The sequence below is a fragment of the Heptranchias perlo genome, chromosome 19, assembly GCF_035084215.1.
Source record: "Heptranchias perlo isolate sHepPer1 chromosome 19, sHepPer1.hap1, whole genome shotgun sequence".
In the NCBI taxonomy this organism is placed as follows: domain Eukaryota; kingdom Metazoa; phylum Chordata; class Chondrichthyes; order Hexanchiformes; family Hexanchidae; genus Heptranchias; species Heptranchias perlo.
Genome location: NC_090343.1, coordinates 46,493,966 through 46,512,285, shown reverse-complemented (window position 1 = coordinate 46,512,285; position 18,320 = coordinate 46,493,966). Strand labels below are relative to the sequence as shown.

Here is an 18,320-nt window from a genome sequence, read left to right as displayed (position 1 = left end):
GTACATCATTGTACCTATACTTTAGACCTCTCGGCACCCTATAGTATACATTATCGTGTCAGCCCCGGCTCAGTTAGCGCACACTTGCCTATGAGTCATAAAGTTGTGGGTTCAAGTCCCACTCCTGAGACTTGAGCACAAAATCCAGGCTGATACTTCATAGCAGTACTGAGGGAGTGCTGCACTGTCGGAGGAGCCTTCTTTCGAATGGAACGTTAAAGCGAGGCCCTGTCTACCCTCTCAGGTGGATGTAGAAGATCCCATGTCACTATTTGAAGAAGAGCTGGCAAGTTCCCCCTATGTCTTGGCCAATATTTATCCCTCAACCAATATCACTAAAACAGATTTTCTGGTCACAATCACATTGTTGTTTGTGGGATCTTGCTGTGCACAAATTGGCTGCTGCGTTTCCTACACTTCAAAAGTACTTCATTGGCTGTGAAGTGTTTTGGGACATCTTGAGGTCATGAAAGGCGCTATATAAATACAAGTCTTTCTTTCTTATTTCCCTGCATCCCCGAGCTCCCTATGTAATACACTTGTTGGGTCAATATACTCGTTTACCACTTAAAGCTGTGCAGTGATTTGGGAATTTGCAATGAACTGCCATTTTTCCTCATTTTGGATGTATTTTAAAGTGTTCATTGGACGTAACCAAAACACAAGTCAGTTGATGTCTCGTATAAACCTTTCCTCGGAATTGAATGTCAACTGAGGCACGTTTTCTTGCCGACAGCTGCCTGACCTGCTGAGTGTCTCCAGCAATTTTTGTTTCAGTTTTCCAGCATTTGCAATATTTTGCTTTTTGTTCATTGAATGGGCTGTGTTCAGATAGAATGAATTCCCACCAAAGCCAGCAGAGGGCGCCCTGTGATAAAGAACCAGGGTCTCACCAGGTGAGGTTCCCAGGAACCCGTTCAGTTCAGAATTCTGACCGTTAGAAAATCAGTCAGTATTTCCTATGCTTTTCTTTAAGTGTTTAAAAAAGTTCCTATATCTACACACTCATATATATATATATTTATTACATACACACATATACCTAGGCCCAACCATCTTCAGCTGCTTCATCAATGACCTTCCCTCCATCATAAGGTCAGAAATGGGGATGTTCGCTGATGATTGCACAGTGTTCAGTTCCATTCGCAACCCCTCAGATAATGAAGCAGTCAGTGCCCGCATGCAGCAAGACCTGGACAACATCCAGGCTTGGGCTCATAAGTGGCAAGTAACATTCGTGCCAGACAAGTGCCTGGCAATGACCATCTCCAACAAGAGAGAGTCTAACCACCTCCCCTTGACATTCAACAGCATTACCATCGCCGAATCCCCCACCATCAACATCCTGGGGGTCACCATTGGCCAGAAACTTAACTAGACCAGCCATATAAATACTGTGGCTACGAGAGCAGGTCAGAGGCTGGGTATTCTGCGGCGAGTGACTCACCTCCTGACTCCCCAAAGCCTTTCCATCATCTACAAGGCACAAGTCAGGAGTGTGATGGAATACTCTCCACTTGCCTGGATGAGTGCAGCTCCAACAACACTCAAGAAGCTCGACACCATCCAGGACAAAGCAGCCTGCTTGATTGGCACCCCATCCACCACCCTAAACATTCACTCCCTTCACCACCGGTGCACTGTGGCTGCAGTGTGTACCATCCACAGGATGCACTGCAGCAATTCACCAAGGCTTCTTCGACAACACCTCCCAAACCCACAACCTCTACCACCTAGAAGGACAAGGGCAACATGGGAACAACACCACCTGCACATTCCCCTCCAAGTCACACACCATCCCGACTTGGAAATATATCGCTGTTCCTTCATTGTCGCTGGGTCAAAATCCTGGAACTCCCTTCCTAACAGCACTGTGGGAGAACCGTCACCACACGGACTGCAGCGGTTCAAGAAGGCGGCTCACCACCACCTTCTCGAGGGCAATTAGGGATGGGCAATAAATGCTGGCCTTGCCAGTGACGCCCACATCCCATGAATGAATAATAATAAAAAAAATATACACACACACATAAATATATATATTACATACATTATGCACACATATATATTACACACACATAAACATATAGATATCACACATATATTACGCACATATATAAATATATATATTACGCATACACATATATTACACATATATAAATATATATTTTACACATATATGTATATATTACACACATATATACAGTACATACACACACATATATATATGGTTAATTTTAACCTAACCCGCCTGGCGGGAAACTGACAGGAGTGGATGAGCCGACTGGCCCTGATTTTACCTTCCATTGTCTTCTATACTGGGCCATGCTGGGCCGCGGGGGGCCGTGCGGGTCCTTGCGCTGCCGTGGGGAGCCGTGGGGGGCCGTGCGGGACTGTGCTGGGCTGCGGGGGGCCGTGCGGGTCCTTGCGCTGCCATGGGGGGCCGTGCGGGACCGTGCTGGGCCGTGGGGGGCCGTGCTGGGCGGTAAGTTTGGGCGCGGGGTGTCGTATGTACAATTCGCAGAAAGGCTGGATTTTGCGTCCGCTGCTTTCAGCCGGTGAGACGAGGCTGAGTTGCTGGTGAGAGCAGGGCTCGTATCTGTAGAATAATCACTCAGATTAGGTCAGAGTTTCACAAAGCTCAGCCCACAGCACCCACTGTACCCCAGCACCCACTGTACTGAAACTCAGTGCAGGTGAGGAGTGAATATTGCAGTGTGATCCAGTGCAGGTTAGGAGTGAATATTGCAGTGTGATCCAGTGCAGGTTAGGAGTGAATATTGCAGTGTGATCCAGTGCAGGTTAGGAGTGAATATTGCAGTGTGTTCCAGTGCAGGTTAGGAGTGAATATTGCAGTGTGTTCCAGTGCAGGTTAGAGGGAATATTGCAGTGTGTTCCAGTGCAGGTTAGGAGTGAATATTGCAGTGTGATCCAGTGCAGGTTAGGAGTGAATATTGCAGTGTGTTCCAGTGCAGGTTAGGAGTGAATATTGCAGTGTGTTCCAGTGCAGGTTAGAGGGAATATTGCAGTGTGTTCCAGTGCAGGTTAGGAGTGAGTATTGCAGTGTGTTCCAGTGCAGGTTAGGAGTGAATATTGCAGTGTGTTCCAGTGCAGGTTAGGAGTGAGTATTGCAGTGTGTTCCAGTGCAGGTTAGGAGTGAATATTGCAGTGTGTTCCAGTGCAGGTTAGGAGTGAATATTGCAGTGTGTTCCAGTGCAGGTTAGGAGTGAGTATTGCAGTGTGTTCCAGTGCAGGTTAGGAGTGAATATTGCAGTGTGTTCCAGTGCAGGTTAGGAGTGAATATTGCAGTGTGTTCCAGTGCAGGTTAGAGGGAATATTGCAGTGTGTTCCAGTGCAGGTTAGGAGTGAATATTGCAGTGTGTTCCAGTGCAGGTTAGGAGTGAATATTGCAGTGTGTTCCAGTGCAGGTTAGGAGTGAATATTGCAGTGTGTTCCAGTGCAGGTTAGGAGTGAATATTGCAGTGTGTTCCAGTGCAGGTTAGGAGTGAATATTGCAGTGTGTTCCAGTGCAGGTTAGAGGGAATATTGCAGTGTGTTCCAGTGCAGGTTAGGAGTGAGTATTGCAGTGTGTTCCAGTGCAGGTTAGGAGTGAATATTGCAGTGTGTTCCAGTGCAGGTTAGGAGTGAATATTGCAGTGTGTTCCAGTGCAGGTTAGGAGTGAGTATTGCAGTGTGTTCCAGTGCAGGTTAGGAGTGAATATTGCAGTGTGTTCCAGTGCAGGTTAGGAGTGAATATTGCAGTGTGTTCCAGTGCAGGTTAGAGGGAATATTGCAGTGTGTTCCATGCAGGTTAGGAGTGAATATTGCAGTGTGTTCCAGTGCAGGTTAGGAGTGAATATTGCAGTGTGTTCCAGTGCAGGTTAGGAGTGAATATTGCAGTGTGATCCAGTGCAGGTTAGGAGTGAATATTGCAGTGTGATCCAGTGCAGGTTAGGAGTGAATATTGCAGTGTGTTCCAGTGCAGGTTAGGAGTGAGTATTGCAGTGTGTTCCAGTGCTGGTTAGGAGTGAATATTGCAGTGTGTTCCAGTGCAGGTTAGGAGTGAATATTGCAGTGTGTTCCAGTGCAGGTTAGGAGTGAATATTGCAGTGTGATCCAGTGCAGGTTAGGAGTGAATATTGCAGTGTGATCCAGTGCAGGTTAGGAGTGAATATTGCAGTGTGTTCCAGTGCAGGTTAGGAGTGAGTATTGCAGTGTGTTCCAGTGCAGGTTAGGAGTGAATATTGCAGTGTGTTCCAGTGCAGGTTAGAGGGAATATTGCAGTGTGTTCCAGTGCAGGTTAGGAGTGAATATTGCAGTGTGTTCCAGTGCAGGTTAGGAGTGAGTATTGCAGTGTGTTCCAGTGCAGGTTAGGAGTGAATATTGCAGTGTGTTCCAGTGCAGGTTAGGAGTGAATATTGCAGTGTGTTCCAGTGCAGGTTAGGAGTGAGTATTGCAGTGTGTTCCAGTGCTGGTTAGGAGTGAATATTGCAGTGTGTTCCAGTGCAGGTTAGGAGTGAATATTGCAGTGTGTTCCAGTGCAGGTTAGGAGTGAATATTGCAGTGTGATCCAGTGCAGGTTAGGAGTGAATATTGCAGTGTGATCCAGTGCAGGTTAGGAGTGAATATTGCAGTGTGATCCAGTGCAGGTTAGGAGTGAGTATTGCAGTGTGTTCCCGTGCAGGTTAGGAGTGAATATTGCAGTGTGTTCCAGTGCAGGTTAGGAGTGAGTATTGCAGTGTGTTCCAGTGCAGGTTAGGACTGAATATTGCAGTGTGATCCAGTGCAGGTTATGAGTGAATATTGCAGTGTGATCCAGTGCAGGTTATGAGTGAATATTGCAGTGTGATCCAGTGCAGGTTAGGAGTGAATATTGCAGCGTGATCCAGTGCAGGTTAGGAGTGAGTATTGCAGTGTGTTCCAGTGCAGGTTAGGAGTGAATATTGCAGTGTGTTCCAGTGCAGGTTAGGAGTGAGTATTGCAGTGTGTTCCAGTGCAGGTTAGGAGTGAATATTGCAGTGTGTTCCAGTGCAGGTTAGGAGTGAAAATTGCAGTGTATTCCAGTGCAGGTTAGGAGTGAATATTGCAGTGTGATCCAGTGCAGGTTAGGAGTGAATACTGCAGTGTGTTCCAGTGCAGGTTAGGAGTGAGTATTGCAGTGTGTTTCAGTGCAGGTTAGAGGGAATGTTGCAGTGTGATCCAGTGCAGGTTCGGAGTGAATATTGCAGTGTGTTCCAGTGCAGGTTAGGAGTGAGTATTGCAGTGTGTTTCAGTGCAGGTTAGGAGTGAGTATTGCAGTGTGTTTCAGTGCAGGTTAGAGGGAATATTGCAGTGTGATCCAGTGCAGGTTAGGAGTGAATATTGCAGTGTGTTCCAGTGTAGGTTAGGAGTGAATATTGCAGTGTGTTCCAGTGCAGGTTAGAGGGAATATTGCAGTGTGTTCTAGTGCAGGTTAGGAGTGAATATTGCAGTGTGATCCAGTGCAAGTTAGGAGTGAATATTGCAGTGTGTTTCAGTGCAGGTTAGGAGTGAATATTGCAGTGTGATCCAGTGCAGGTTAGGAGTGAATACTGCAGTGTGTTCCAGTGCAGGTTAGGAGTGAGTATTGCAGTGTGTTTCAGTGCAGGTTAGAGGGAATGTTGCAGTGTGATCCAGTGCAGGTTCGGAGTGAATATTGCAGTGTGTTCCAGTGCAGGTTAGGAGTGAGTATTGCAGTGTGTTTCAGTGCAGGTTAGGAGTGAGTATTGCAGTGTGTTTCAGTGCAGGTTAGAGGGAATATTGCAGTGTGATCCAGTGCAGGTTAGGAGTGAATATTGCAGTGTGTTCCAGTGTAGGTTAGGACTGAATATTGCAGTGTGTTCCAGTGCAGGTTAGGAGTGAGTATTGCAGTGTGTTTCAGTGCAGGTTAGAGGGAATATTGCAGTGTGTTCTAGTGCAGGTTAGGAGTGAATATTGCAGTGTGATCCAGTGCAAGTTAGGAGTGAATATTGCAGTGTGTTTCAGTGCAGGTTAGGAGTGAATATTGCAGTGTGATCCAGTGCAAGTTAGGAGTGAATATTGCAGTGTGTTCCAGTGTAGGTTAGGACTGAATATTGCAGTGTGTTCCAGTGCAGGTTAGGAGTGAATATTGCAGTGTGTTCCAGTGCAGGTTAGGAGTGAATATTGCAGTGTGTTCCAGTGCAGGTTAGGAGTGAGTATTGCAGTGTGTTCCAGTGCAGGTTAAGTGTGTTGCCCCATTAAAAGTGTGTCCTACCTCCTTTGTGCAATGCAAGACTGTTGAGATGAAAGGGAAAGATACTCTGCATGCTCTGTCCCTGAGGCTCTGCCCCTCACCATTTACGGTTATGCCGTGCAATACCCCTGATACCAGAGATCATGTTCCTCGTTATCACCCAGATTCTGAACTCTGTGCCCCCACAACACTTCAGCCAGCTGGTCCTTCAGCTTCCACACAAGGATTGGAGTCGGCCTCCTTTACCACATCTCCTGCAGGAGGGCCTCCAAAGTATCCTCTGTGCACATGGGAGCCCCACTTCTCTGTGTGTTCATTATTTGCACAGCAATCACACAGTTTTCTATGAACGAGTAGCAGTGTTGACACAAGAAAGACTCCCCTTCATGAAATACAGTATCTTGCCCATTATTTTTTGCGTCTTCTGTTTTTCATTAAAATGCCATCAGGGTTAAAACGAGATTCACATAAAGGAAATGCACCATTTGTTGATATACAACAGCCCAGGAACAGATCGCTGGTCATTTCCACCTTCACCGGACTGGATGGTAATATGCGGAGTGGATCCCCCGCTTATAGAACCTGCCCGATTTTAAAATCAACGGGATGGAGATCGGACGGGTTCTACAATTGGTGGGGCAATCGTCCAAACCTCTTCCCACTCTTCAGGGATGTAGATTGGGACTGAGATCTGGACATCAGCCTAAACCTCCTCCCACTCAAGCATAACGTCCACTGGGATAAATATCCAGATGTATTGCTATTGGAGACAGGGACGAAATCCCCACAGGGATGTCAACGGAGTTTTGTCCAAATTCGTAGATAAAACTGAAGAAAGAAAGTGTGGGGTCAGATTTCTGAGACTCGGTGAGTCGGTGCTGGAACAAAGGCAGAGGTGGTGAACGGTTTTCCTGCAGAGAAGCCAACGACACTCTCTGATGGGGAGGGGGAACAGATACCAAAAAGCCACCGACTGCTTTTAATCTGCCGCAAATAATGCTTTCAGTCAGGTACCACAGCAACTCCACTGGGAATTGGTCGCTGGACTTTGGGTCCAGTCTATGTATTTTATTGAGAGACGCAAACTTTGGAAAAAGTTGATTTATGCTCAGAAAGTCTTCACCGGGGCAGTAAACGAATAAGGGTCTGCATCTTAATCACGTTTACAACACCCCCCGAAAGCCTTTCGCCAGCTTAACGACGGAAAGCCAGAGTGAAGACCCTCAAGGAACGGAGGGTGAATGGGCCTGGCTTCAGATTTGCCAAAGTTAATCTTATAACAATGAAGGTTTGAAGGGCCCTGGCCTGATGGGCTGGGTGGTCCAAGGCTTGGCGAGATATACAGAAGGATACCATCCACACGGGGCCAGGTTTCTTGTGTTGTTGACTGTCTCCCTGAAGAGCACCAACATTTTGATTAGTACATATCACCAATGCCCCCTGGCTAAGGCAAAAAGCAAAAGGAAAGAAAGCACATTCTATAGGATGGATTCACAGGAAGAAAAACACAATGCCACAAAGCACAAATTAAATCATTATTGCAGAGGAAGAATTTATTGTAAGTATGAAGTACAGTCTCTCTAAGCGCAAAAATGGTTTGGAAATATTAAATATTTATTTCTGATGGGTTTGACTGCCAGTTGTACTGAAGGAGTCTGGACTGACTTTGGGCAAAGTCTCTTTACCCATTTCCTATTTTGACCCAACAGGCATTATATCCTTGGCAGCCTTCCATTAATTCAAGTGGATGGAATAAACACCCTCGAGTGAGGATTACTGTATTCCGGAGGACACTAACCTGGAACTGAAAGCAATTTCCTTAGTTTAGGCCACATTGCGCTGACTGAAAGGTGAATATTTGGAGTAGAGAGGAAATTAACGAAAGAGAAAAATGATCAAGAAAAAATATTTAATGCAAAACTGCTTTTCTGTTATGTGTTTCCAAATTTTTTTTTAAGTCTTGTGGAATGGATCGTAGGTTCTGTCAAGATAAAACCTTGGAGCGGTCACTGTGAGCTGTATCCGCAGCTACGAGCCCCTGAACTTCATTGCGTAGATGAATTGTACTGATGACAAAAGTGATCTCACTGCTGCAAAGTTAGTCAAAAGAATCTTCAGGCCAGTTCATTTGACGGACGAAGCTCCACTTCCCTCGCTTGGGACCTCCGTATCGCTCCAATTCCAATCCTGGTATCGCAGACCTCCAGCCGATAAACCCTTGGGTTGTCTCCGGTATGGCAGGGGATGGCTCCACCTACAGTAGGACACAGAAATCCAAACTAAGTCTGGAGTGTTTGACAAATACATAGTTAGATGGATAGAGATAGATGGATAAATAGAGAGATACATTGATGAAGATATAGAGATAGAGAAAGGAAAAGAATGAGAGTCAGAGAGAGATGGATAGGTAGATAGATGGAGACAGATAGGTAAATAGAAAGATAGATCAACATAGACAGATGGAAATAGATAAATAAATAGAGCTAGCAGTAGACAAATAAATATAGAGATAAGTAGATAGATAGAAATAGATAGAGATAGATAAAGAAATATAGATGGAGACATTCATAGATATGGTTGAAGAGTTTTACAGGGCCGAGGGCACGGAGGAATGGTGAGGAGAAGGAGTTTGCATTTGATGCACTGGGGGAATGAGGAGGCCTTGGAGGCTGGTGAGGAGAGAGGTGATATGTGTGTGGGCCTTAGGGTTAGGGTACAAGATAGGGTGCAGGCAGCAGAGATTTGGAAGAGTTACATTTCATCCATTGCTTAGTTGAGTCTATCTGAAAGGTCGTATATTGGACATAGTGTGGGAGGGGAATGACAAATTCAAACTCTTTAATAGATAAACACAGCACCTTTGAGACAAGCGTGCAGACATTTTGAGCGTTTCCCCTGGTTGCCTGGTGACTCGTGACCAGCCGTTCTTTGTTTCTAGTGAGAGGAAAATGCTGTTTCTCCTTGTGGTTTCACGGGTGAGGGATCTTTGGGCGTTCACTGTATTTAATCTGTGCCCGCACAGAGCTGGGAATGTGTCCTTGTGTTCAGGTCGTGGGGGAAGGGTGCACCCCTGCCAGTCCCAGCCTCAGAAGTGCGCCCCCTATTGCCCCGGTTAGCATTTTTCCATTTAGAATCATAGAAGTTTACAACATGGAAACAGGCCCTTCGGCCCAACATGTCCATGTCACCCAGTTTATACCACTAAGCTAGTCCCAATTGCCTGTGTGCTTTATCAATGAGATGTCATGGAGATTAAAGTTCTGCAGAGGTGTGGGAGATGGGGGTGGGGGCAGGGGAGGATGTGCCGTTCATCCACCGTACCTTCAGCGGAAAAGCCGTGGAGACATCGGGGAAAAAATGGCGGAACCATGGAATTTCACCCCCTTAATTCTGTGCCAATAAGTGCTGAATTACCCAGAGTTTTGCGCTGCGGGCCCAGGAGGGGCTGGGTTGTGAGGACCTGTAGGAACTGGCAAAGATTTTCATCTCATCGGGTCAGCTGAATTTGGCAGTGCAATGGGTCGCCAGAGGTGCTGGTGTCGTCAGGTACCCACTTCCCTGTAGTATTGAGCATGGAGGCCTGAGGCCTACATCATGCCCCATTGCGGGCGCCAAGAGCAAAAGGGGATCTGGCAGCCTCTGTATAAGCTGTGTGCCAATCTCAGTAGGCCCCAGCCTCAATGTAAATTAGGCAGCCATCCCAGAATGTGGCTGGAGCTCCCGTGTGGCCTTCCAGCTGCACTGTGCCCTATTTGGAAAGGCGCTGAAAGAAAGGCCATGTTGTCTTAAAAGAAATTCCTGCCCATCACTGTCTAGTGTCGCCGCTGGCCTCCTGGCACCCGCACCCTCGTGCCTGATGCCCCTATGCTTCTTTTACCCCTGCCCTGTGCCTGGTATCCCTGCTTCCCTCGCTGGAAAACTGCCCAGGGCACAATGGCAGCCTGAGGCCCTTTACTGGCTGCTGGCACCTGGCAGTGTAGCCCTGCCACACCCGGCATGGCATAAGTGACTTGCCCAGAGCGCCACAAAGTGATGCGAATGAGATGGCCGCACGCTATCCGGCGAGCTTGGCTCATTGCAGTGCGGGTGGCACTGCCCGTGTTGGGTGGGTTCTCAGCCCGGATGTCAGTCCACAGTAGAATAGTCCGGAAAGCGTGTCCAGATCAGAACTTTAAAAAAAAAATCGTTCTGGGGATGTGGGCGTCGCTGGCAAGGCCGGCATTTATTGCCCGTCCTGAGTTGCCCCTCAGAAGGTGGTGGTGGACATTGTTCTTGAACCGCTGCAGTCCGTGTGGTGAAGGTTCTCCCACAGTGCCGTCAGGTAGGGGAGTTCCAGGATTTTGACCATGAAGCCATAATCCGAGTGGCATGACTAGATCATGCGTAGAAGAATGGGGCTTTACATCTGAGTTAAGATCTACCATAACCAGGACTTATTAAGAGAATGAAAGGCACTCCAACCTTGATGTACTTGCTGATGGGAGATGCAGGTCGAACCTTCAGATGTTCAGGGGTAAGGAGCCTGCATTTAGTTCTCAATTTCTCCTGTTCAGCCTCAATCTGAAAGGAAAATTAATAGCGTTCGTGGCAATTAGCTGGATTTGAACACAAGGGGCACGATTTGTTCCCTCAGGGTTAGGTCATACATGCAAGGCCAGTCTCACCATTTTGCTCCTCTCCTCTCTTGAAAGCATCGGTTCTTTGCTGGGGTTCAGTTCCTCGTCTAACCTCGTCCAAGTGGGCCCTTTGCCACGGGCGACCCGCGAGAGCGGGTTGGGAGGTCGTGCAGCTACGGTGGGCATCACAGCGCAGTCCAACTCTGACGTCCGCACCCACACACCCACACACACACGTGCACTTTCCAGCAGGGGGGTGAATGGGCGGACATGGAAGGCTGGGAAACCCGGATGAGTTTCTTATTCCCAGTCCAGACGGCGCTGAGGCCCACTGCCACATCCCTGTTGCTGCCAGGGCTGGGATCTCAGCACGGATCATATGCGGGTACAAGTAAAAGTTAGGAACATAGGAACAGGCCGTTCAGCCCCTCGGGCCTGTTCCGCCATTCAATTAGATCATGGCTGATCTGTATCTTAACTCCATCTACCCAGCTTGGCCCTGTAACCCTTAATACCTTCACCTAACAAAAATATTTAAATTAATATTCCGGGTTAACTTATTTTATATCCTTTAAAATTGTTGTATATCTCCTCCCTTCTAGGCTAAAAAGCCCAAGTTTCTCCACTCATAACCCAGACCCCTGACACAGGGGACCAGACTCTTCTCTGCACTTGTGATATGTTAAAATTCATGGCCATGGGCTGTTAGCTTTTAATAAACTCAGGACTCTTTCAATGTCTAGCTCTCCTTTGAACCATGCCCTTAGAAACTAACTTCAAAGTGAACGCTTTCTCACAGAGAAGGCTCGATGTTCTTTATGGGGCACTCCCCACTTAAAAAAAACTTTCAAACAATTCTGCAGTGGTTACGGGAGCTTGTTGTCCGGGCACGTATCTTACCCGCCAGCAGCCCGCACGGGGAAATCGTAAGGGCACTGCTCAAATGTGAGTCTAGACAATGTGAGTCATCATGGTTTTAAATTCATTCTGGGGATGTGGGCGTCACTGGCGAGGCCGACATTTATTGCCCATCCCTAATTGCCCCTTGAGAAGGTGGTGGTGAGCCGCCTTCTTGAACCATTGCAGTCCGTGTGGTGAAGGTTCTCCCACAGTGCTGTTAGGTAGGGAGTTCCAGGATTTTGACCCAGTGACGATGAAGGAACGGCGATATATTTCCAAGTCGGGATGGTGTGTGACTTGGAGGTAATGGTGTTCCCATGCATCTGCTGCTATTGTCCTTTTAGGAATATAGGAACAGGAGTAGGCCATTCAGCCCCTCAAGCCTGATCCGCCATTCAGTGAGATCATGGCTAATCTGTATCCTAACTCCATTTTTCTTAATACCCTTGGCTAGCAAAAATCTATTGATCTCAGATTTAAAATTATTAATTGAGCGAGCATCTACTGCTTTTTGTGGGAGAGAGTTCCACACTTCTACCACCCTTTGTGTGAAGAAGTGTTTCTAAACTTCTCTCCTAACACTGATTTTAAGGTTATGTTCCATTGTCCTAGACTCCCCCACCAGCGGAAAAAGTTTCTCTCTATCTACCCTATCAATTCCTTTCAAAATCCTAAAAACCTCAATCAAATCACCCCCTAACCTTCTATATTCCAGGGAATACAAGCCTAGTTTATGTAATCTCTCCTCATAATCTAACCACTGGAGCCCTGGTAACATTGTGGTGAATCCGCACTGCACTCCTTCCAAGGCCAATATATCCTTCCTAAGGTGCGGTGCCCTGAACCATACACATTACTCCAGATGTGGTCTAACCATGGCCTTGTATAGATGCAGCAAAACTTCCTCCCCTTTATATTCTCGTCCTCTAGATATAAAGGCTAACATTCCATTAGACTTTTTGATTATTTTTTGTACCTGACCATTAGATTTTAGTGATCTGTGTACATGGACCCCATAATCTCTTTGGACCTCCACTGTTCCTAGCTTTTCACCATTTCAAAAAATACTCGGATCGATCCTTTTTTTGATCTCACACTTACCTGTGTTGAAATCCATCTGCCACAGCTTTGCCCACTCATTTAATCTATCAATGTCTCTTTGTAATTTTATACTCTACACTACTTACTATGCCACCAATCTTTGTGTCTTTGGTAAACTTGGATATCTGGCTCTCTATTGTGTTATCTAAGTCATTAATAAATATAGTGAATAGTTGAGGCCCCAGCACAGGTCCTTGTGGGACACCACTCGTCACTTCCTTCCAATTCGAGTACATGCCCATTATCCCTACTCTCTGTCTTCTATCGCCTAACCAATCTCCTAACTAGGTCAATAATTTGCCTTCAATTCCATGAGTTTTAGTTTTAGCTAACAGTCTCTTACATGGAACCTTATCGAATACCTTTTGGGAGTCCATATAAATTACCAACATAGACATTCCCCTGTCTACTACTTTAATTACTTTCTCAAAAAATTCAATTAAGTTCGTTACACATGACCCACCCTTTACAAATCCATGTTGGCTCTCTCTAATCAGCTCATATGTTTCTAAGTGCTCAGTCATTCTGTCCTTAATTATAGATTTCAATAACTTCCCTACAACAGATGTTAGACTAACAGGTCTATAATTTCCTGATTTCTCTCTGTCATCTTTCTTAAATAATGACGATACATCTGCAATTTTCCAATTTAAAGGGACAATTCCTGAATCGAGAGAGCTTTGGGAGATTACGGCTAAAATATCTGCAATGTTCTCACCTACTTCCTTTAAAACCCTGGGATGGAAACCATCAGGTCCTGGGGATTTGTCAGTCTTTAGTGGAATTATTTTTTTTAATGCTGTTTTCGTGCTTATGTTAACATTAGTGAGTTCCAGTCTTTGATTCGTTATTAGTTTCCCTGAAATGGTGAAGGGCGCCAGTTTTGGAATTGCTGTTGACCAAGGACTGATCAACTATGGAGGGCATCACAGGCGAGCTCGATCCAAAAAAGTGCGTTTTCCAGAAGAGGCCACTGGATAGTGATCAGAAACAGGATCCCAGCCTGATCCTCCTCCTCTGACAAGCTGTTGCACTGAGGTCAATTGCAGCGTCCCCTGCTGATACCCTGGATGAAGTCAACTGACCCAACACACACCAGGCCCCTAACCTGGGTCCTTATCTCTGCGTGGCTGAGTTAGCAAACCAATAGGGTGAGCCTCCTTCATTCTATCATAAAACCATTTCCTCCTGCACAATAGACGCAGGCAGCAAGAGGAAAAGAGTGAGAAAGCAAATCTAACACGGATTATCCTTCCCCTTGGCTGAACACAAAACAGATGGAGATAAGGACAATTGCATTTATTGAGCAAAGACTAATGTAAAGGTTGAGCCCAAGTAAAGCTGAAGGGTGGGGAGGGGGGGGGGGGCGGAGGAGTAGGGCTACAATTCCAGCCATTGAAAGATTATCCAATTCCTGGGTCTTGATGTGGCTGTGGGAAATGGACCTAGTAGGATAGGGACATGCCTTGTTTTTGCTACTGCTCCTTCCTCATGCTTGCAGGTCGTAATGGGGAAGAAGTCTATGCAGTCAAGCCACGCTGGGCCTCATGACGGCCAATTTTCCCTAGGATCCACACTTCTAAAACCCCAGCCAACCCCAGTGTGGGTGGCAAATGAGCTCACGTCGGGAGTGTGCAGAGTACGGCCAAGTGGAAACGGCGAGGCAGCCTGCGGGATCTGACCATTCGTCGATTCAGAATGGCGAGTAATGTACATGGAGCAGGAAGTGAATTGGAGTCCCGTGGCACAAATCTAATCTGCTCCCTCCCCTTCTCCAAATCCCTTTTGAATCGTGCCCATATCGGATTCTGGAGATCAGGAGTGGGATTACCTGATCGCGCTGAGTTACCAGGAATCCCCATTTGTTTGCCCATTTCTTTGCTGCCTCTGCCTCGAATACGATTAGGTTTGTCCTGAAACAAAATTGATAGATTTTCAATCAGTTCACTGTTAAATATGTAAAACACACTATTTTGAAATGTATTTATTTCTCCTCCCCCCTTCCACCCTGCGCTGTCACTCTCACCCTGCGCTGTCACTCTCACCCTGCGCTGTCACTCTCACCCTGCGCTGTCACTCTCACCCTGCGCTGTCACTCTCACCCTGCGCTGTCACTCTCTGCACAGTCACACGCACTCGGTATAGTCATTCCTAGTGACAGCACTGTGATAGTGGACTGTCCTAATGAGGCACTGTCATTGTGGACTGTCCTAGTGAGGCACTGTCATAGTGGACTGTCCTAGTGAGGCACTGTGATAGTGGACTGTCCTAATGAGGCACTGTCATTGTGGACTGTCCTAATGAGGCACTGTCATTGTGGACTGCCCTAGTGAGGCACTGTGATAGTGGACTGTCCTAGTGAGGCACTGTCATAGTGGACTGTCCTAGTGAGGCACTGTGATAGTGGACTGTCCTAGTGAGGCACTGCGATTGTGGACTGTCCTAGTGAGGCACTGTCATAGTGGACAGTCCTAGTGAGGCACTGTCATTGTGGACTGCTCTAGTGAGGCACTGTGATAGTGGACTGTCCGAGTGAGGCACTGTCATAGTGGACAGTCCTAGTGAGGCACTGTCATAGTGGACTGTCCTAGTGAGGCACTGTCATAGTGGACTGTCCTAGTGAGGCACTGTCATAGTGGACAGTCCTAGTGAGGCACTGTCATAGTGGACTGTCCTAGTGAGGCACTGTGATAGTGGACTGTCCTAGTGAGGCACTGTCATAGTGGACTGTCCTAGTGAGGCACTGTGATAGTGGACTGTCCTAATGAGGCACTGTGATAGTGGACTGTCCTAGTGAGGCACTGTCATAGTGGACTGTCCTAGTGAGGCACTGTCATAGTGGACAGTCCTAGCGAGGCACTGTCATAGTGGACTGTCATAGTGAGGGACTGTGATAGTGGACTGTCCTAGTGAGGCACTGTCATAGTGGACTGTCATAGTGAGGGACTGTGATAGTGGACTGTCCTAGTGAGGCACTGTCATAGTGGACTGTCCTAGTGAGGCACTGTCATAGTGGACTGTCCTAGTGAGGCACTGTCATAGTGGACTGTCCTAGTGAGGCACTGTGATAGTGGACTGTCCTAGTGAGGCACTGTCATAGTGGACTGTCCTAGTGAGGCACTGTCATAGTGGACTGTCCTAGTGAGGCACTGTCATAGTGGACTGTCCTAGTGAGGCACTGTCATAGTGGACTGTCCTAGTGAGGCACTGTCATAGTGGACTGTCCTAGTGAGGCACTGTCATAGTGGACTGTCCTAATGAGGCACTGTCATAGTGGACTGTCCTAGTGAGGCACTGTGATAGTGGACTGTCCTAATGAGGCACTGTGATAGTGGACTGTCCTAGTGAGGCACTGTCATAGTGGACTGTCCTAGTGAGGCACTGTCATAGTGGACTGTCCTAGTGAGGCACTGTCATAGTGGACTGTCCTAGTGAGGCACTGTCATAGTGGACTGTCCTAATGAGGCACTGTGATAGTGGACTGTCCTAGTGAGGCACTGTGATAGTGGACTGTCCTAATGAGGCACTGTGATAGTGGACTGTCCTAGTGAGGCACTGTGATAGTGGACTGCTCTAGTGAGGCACTGTGATAGTGGACTGTCCTAGTGAGGCACTGTGATAGTGGACTGTCCTAGTGAGGCACTGTGATAGTGGACTGTCCTAGTGAGGCACTGTGATAGTGGACTGCTCTAGTGAGGCACTGTGATAGTGGACTGTCCTAGTGAGGCACTGTGATAGTGGACTGTCCTAGTGAGGCACTGTGATAGTGGACTGTCCTAGTGAGGCACTGTGATAGTGGACTGTCCTAGTGAGGCACTGTGATAGTGGACTGTCCTAGTGAGGCACTGTGATAGTGGACTGTCCTAGTGAGGCACTGTCATAGTGGACTGTCCTAGTGAGGCACTGTGATAGTGGACTGTCCTAGTGAGGCACTGTGATAGTGGACTGTCCTAGTGAGGCACTGTGATAGTGGACTGTCCTAGTGAGGCACTGTCATAGTGGACTGTCCTAGTGAGGCACTGTCATAGTGGACTGTCCTAGTGAGGCACTGTCATAGTGGACTGTCCTAGTGAGGCACTGTGATAGTGGACTGTCCTAGTGAGGCACTGTGATAGTGGACTGTCCTAGTGAGGCACTGTCATAGTGGACTGTCCTAGTGAGGCACTGTGATAGTGGACTGTCCTAGTGAGGCACTGTCATAGTGGACTGCTCTGGTGATTAAAGACAATCCCTGTACTGTTATATTGCCAAAGGACTGAAATAAATGCGCTGCTTTTTAATTACCACTGTCTGTCCGCTGCCACGAAGTTGTAGTTACTGGGGTCGGACCCCCCCTTGCCGCTCATGCTGGTCACTGCCTTCCGTCTCTCAGGTCCTGTCTCCCGGCTCCGACCTGCTGCCCCCCGGTCCCCGGACCCCGGCTCCTGCCCCTTTGCTGCTCGCTCCCGCAGACTGGCGGGACCCCGCGCGCCCCCGCGTCAATTTCAAGTGTAACAATCGGGCCCATTGTTTGCAACACGTGACGCCGGCGCCGTCCCCATGGCAACGAGACGCCGACTGACTCATTCCATCCGCAGCAGCATCACTGGGGGAGAGGAGCGGGGCTCTGGGCAATCCCCCCCCCCCCCAGACAGCCCATCACTAGGGGAGAGGAGCGGGGCTCTGGGCAATCCCCCCCCCCCCAGACAGCCCATCACTGGGGGAGAGGAGCGGGGCTCTGGGCAATCCCCCCCCCCCAGACAGCCCATCACTGGGGGAGAGGAGCGGGGCTCTGGGCAATCCCCCCCCCCCAGACAGCCCATCACTGGGGGAGAGGAGCGGGGCTCTGGGCAATCCCCCCCCCCCAGACAGCCCATCACTGGGGGAGAGGAGCGGGGCTCTGGGCAATCCCCCCCCCACAGACAGCCCATCACTGGGGGAGAGGAGCGGGGCTCTGGGCAATCCCCCCCCCCACAGACAGCCCATCACTGGGGGAGAGGAGCGGGGCTCTGGGCAATCCCCCCCCCCCCCAGACAGCCCATCACTGGGGGAGAGGAGCGGGGCTCTGGGCAATCCCCCCCCCCCCCCCCACAGACAGCCCATCACTGGGGGAGAGGAGCGGGGCTCTGGGCAATCCCCCCCCCCCCCAGACAGCCCATCACTGGGGGAGAGGAGCGGGGCTCTGGGCAATCCCCCCCCCCCAGACAGCCCATCACTGGGGGAGAGGAGCGGGGCTCTGGGCAATCCCCCCCCCCAGACAGCCCATCACTGGGGGAGAGGAGCGGGGCTCTGGGCAATCCCCCCCCCCACAGACAGCCCATCACTGGGGGAGAGGAGCGGGGCTCTGGGCAATCCCCCCCCCCCAGACAGCCCATCACTGGGGGAGAGGAGCGGGGCTCTGGGCAAACCCCCCCCCCCGCCCAGACAGCCCATCACTGGGGGAGAGGAGCGGGGCTCTGGGCAATCCCCCCCCCCCAGACAGCCCATCACTG

General features: G+C 48.7%; 1 protein-coding gene across 1 annotated transcript; it reads right to left on the bottom strand.

The window, feature by feature from the left end:
* Positions 1-7,779: 7,779 nt before the first annotated feature.
* On the bottom strand, positions 7,780-17,299 carry LOC137335502 (ciliary microtubule inner protein 1-like). Its single transcript, XM_068000842.1, has 4 exons — positions 17,134-17,299; positions 14,681-14,762; positions 10,694-10,792; positions 7,780-8,486 (listed from the first exon to the last, which is right to left on the bottom strand). The coding sequence occupies exons 1-4, from the start codon at positions 17,193-17,195 to the stop codon at positions 8,331-8,333; spliced, it is 399 nt and encodes a 132-aa protein (XP_067856943.1). The 5' UTR covers positions 17,196-17,299; the 3' UTR covers positions 7,780-8,330.
* Positions 17,300-18,320: the final 1,021 nt, after the last annotated feature.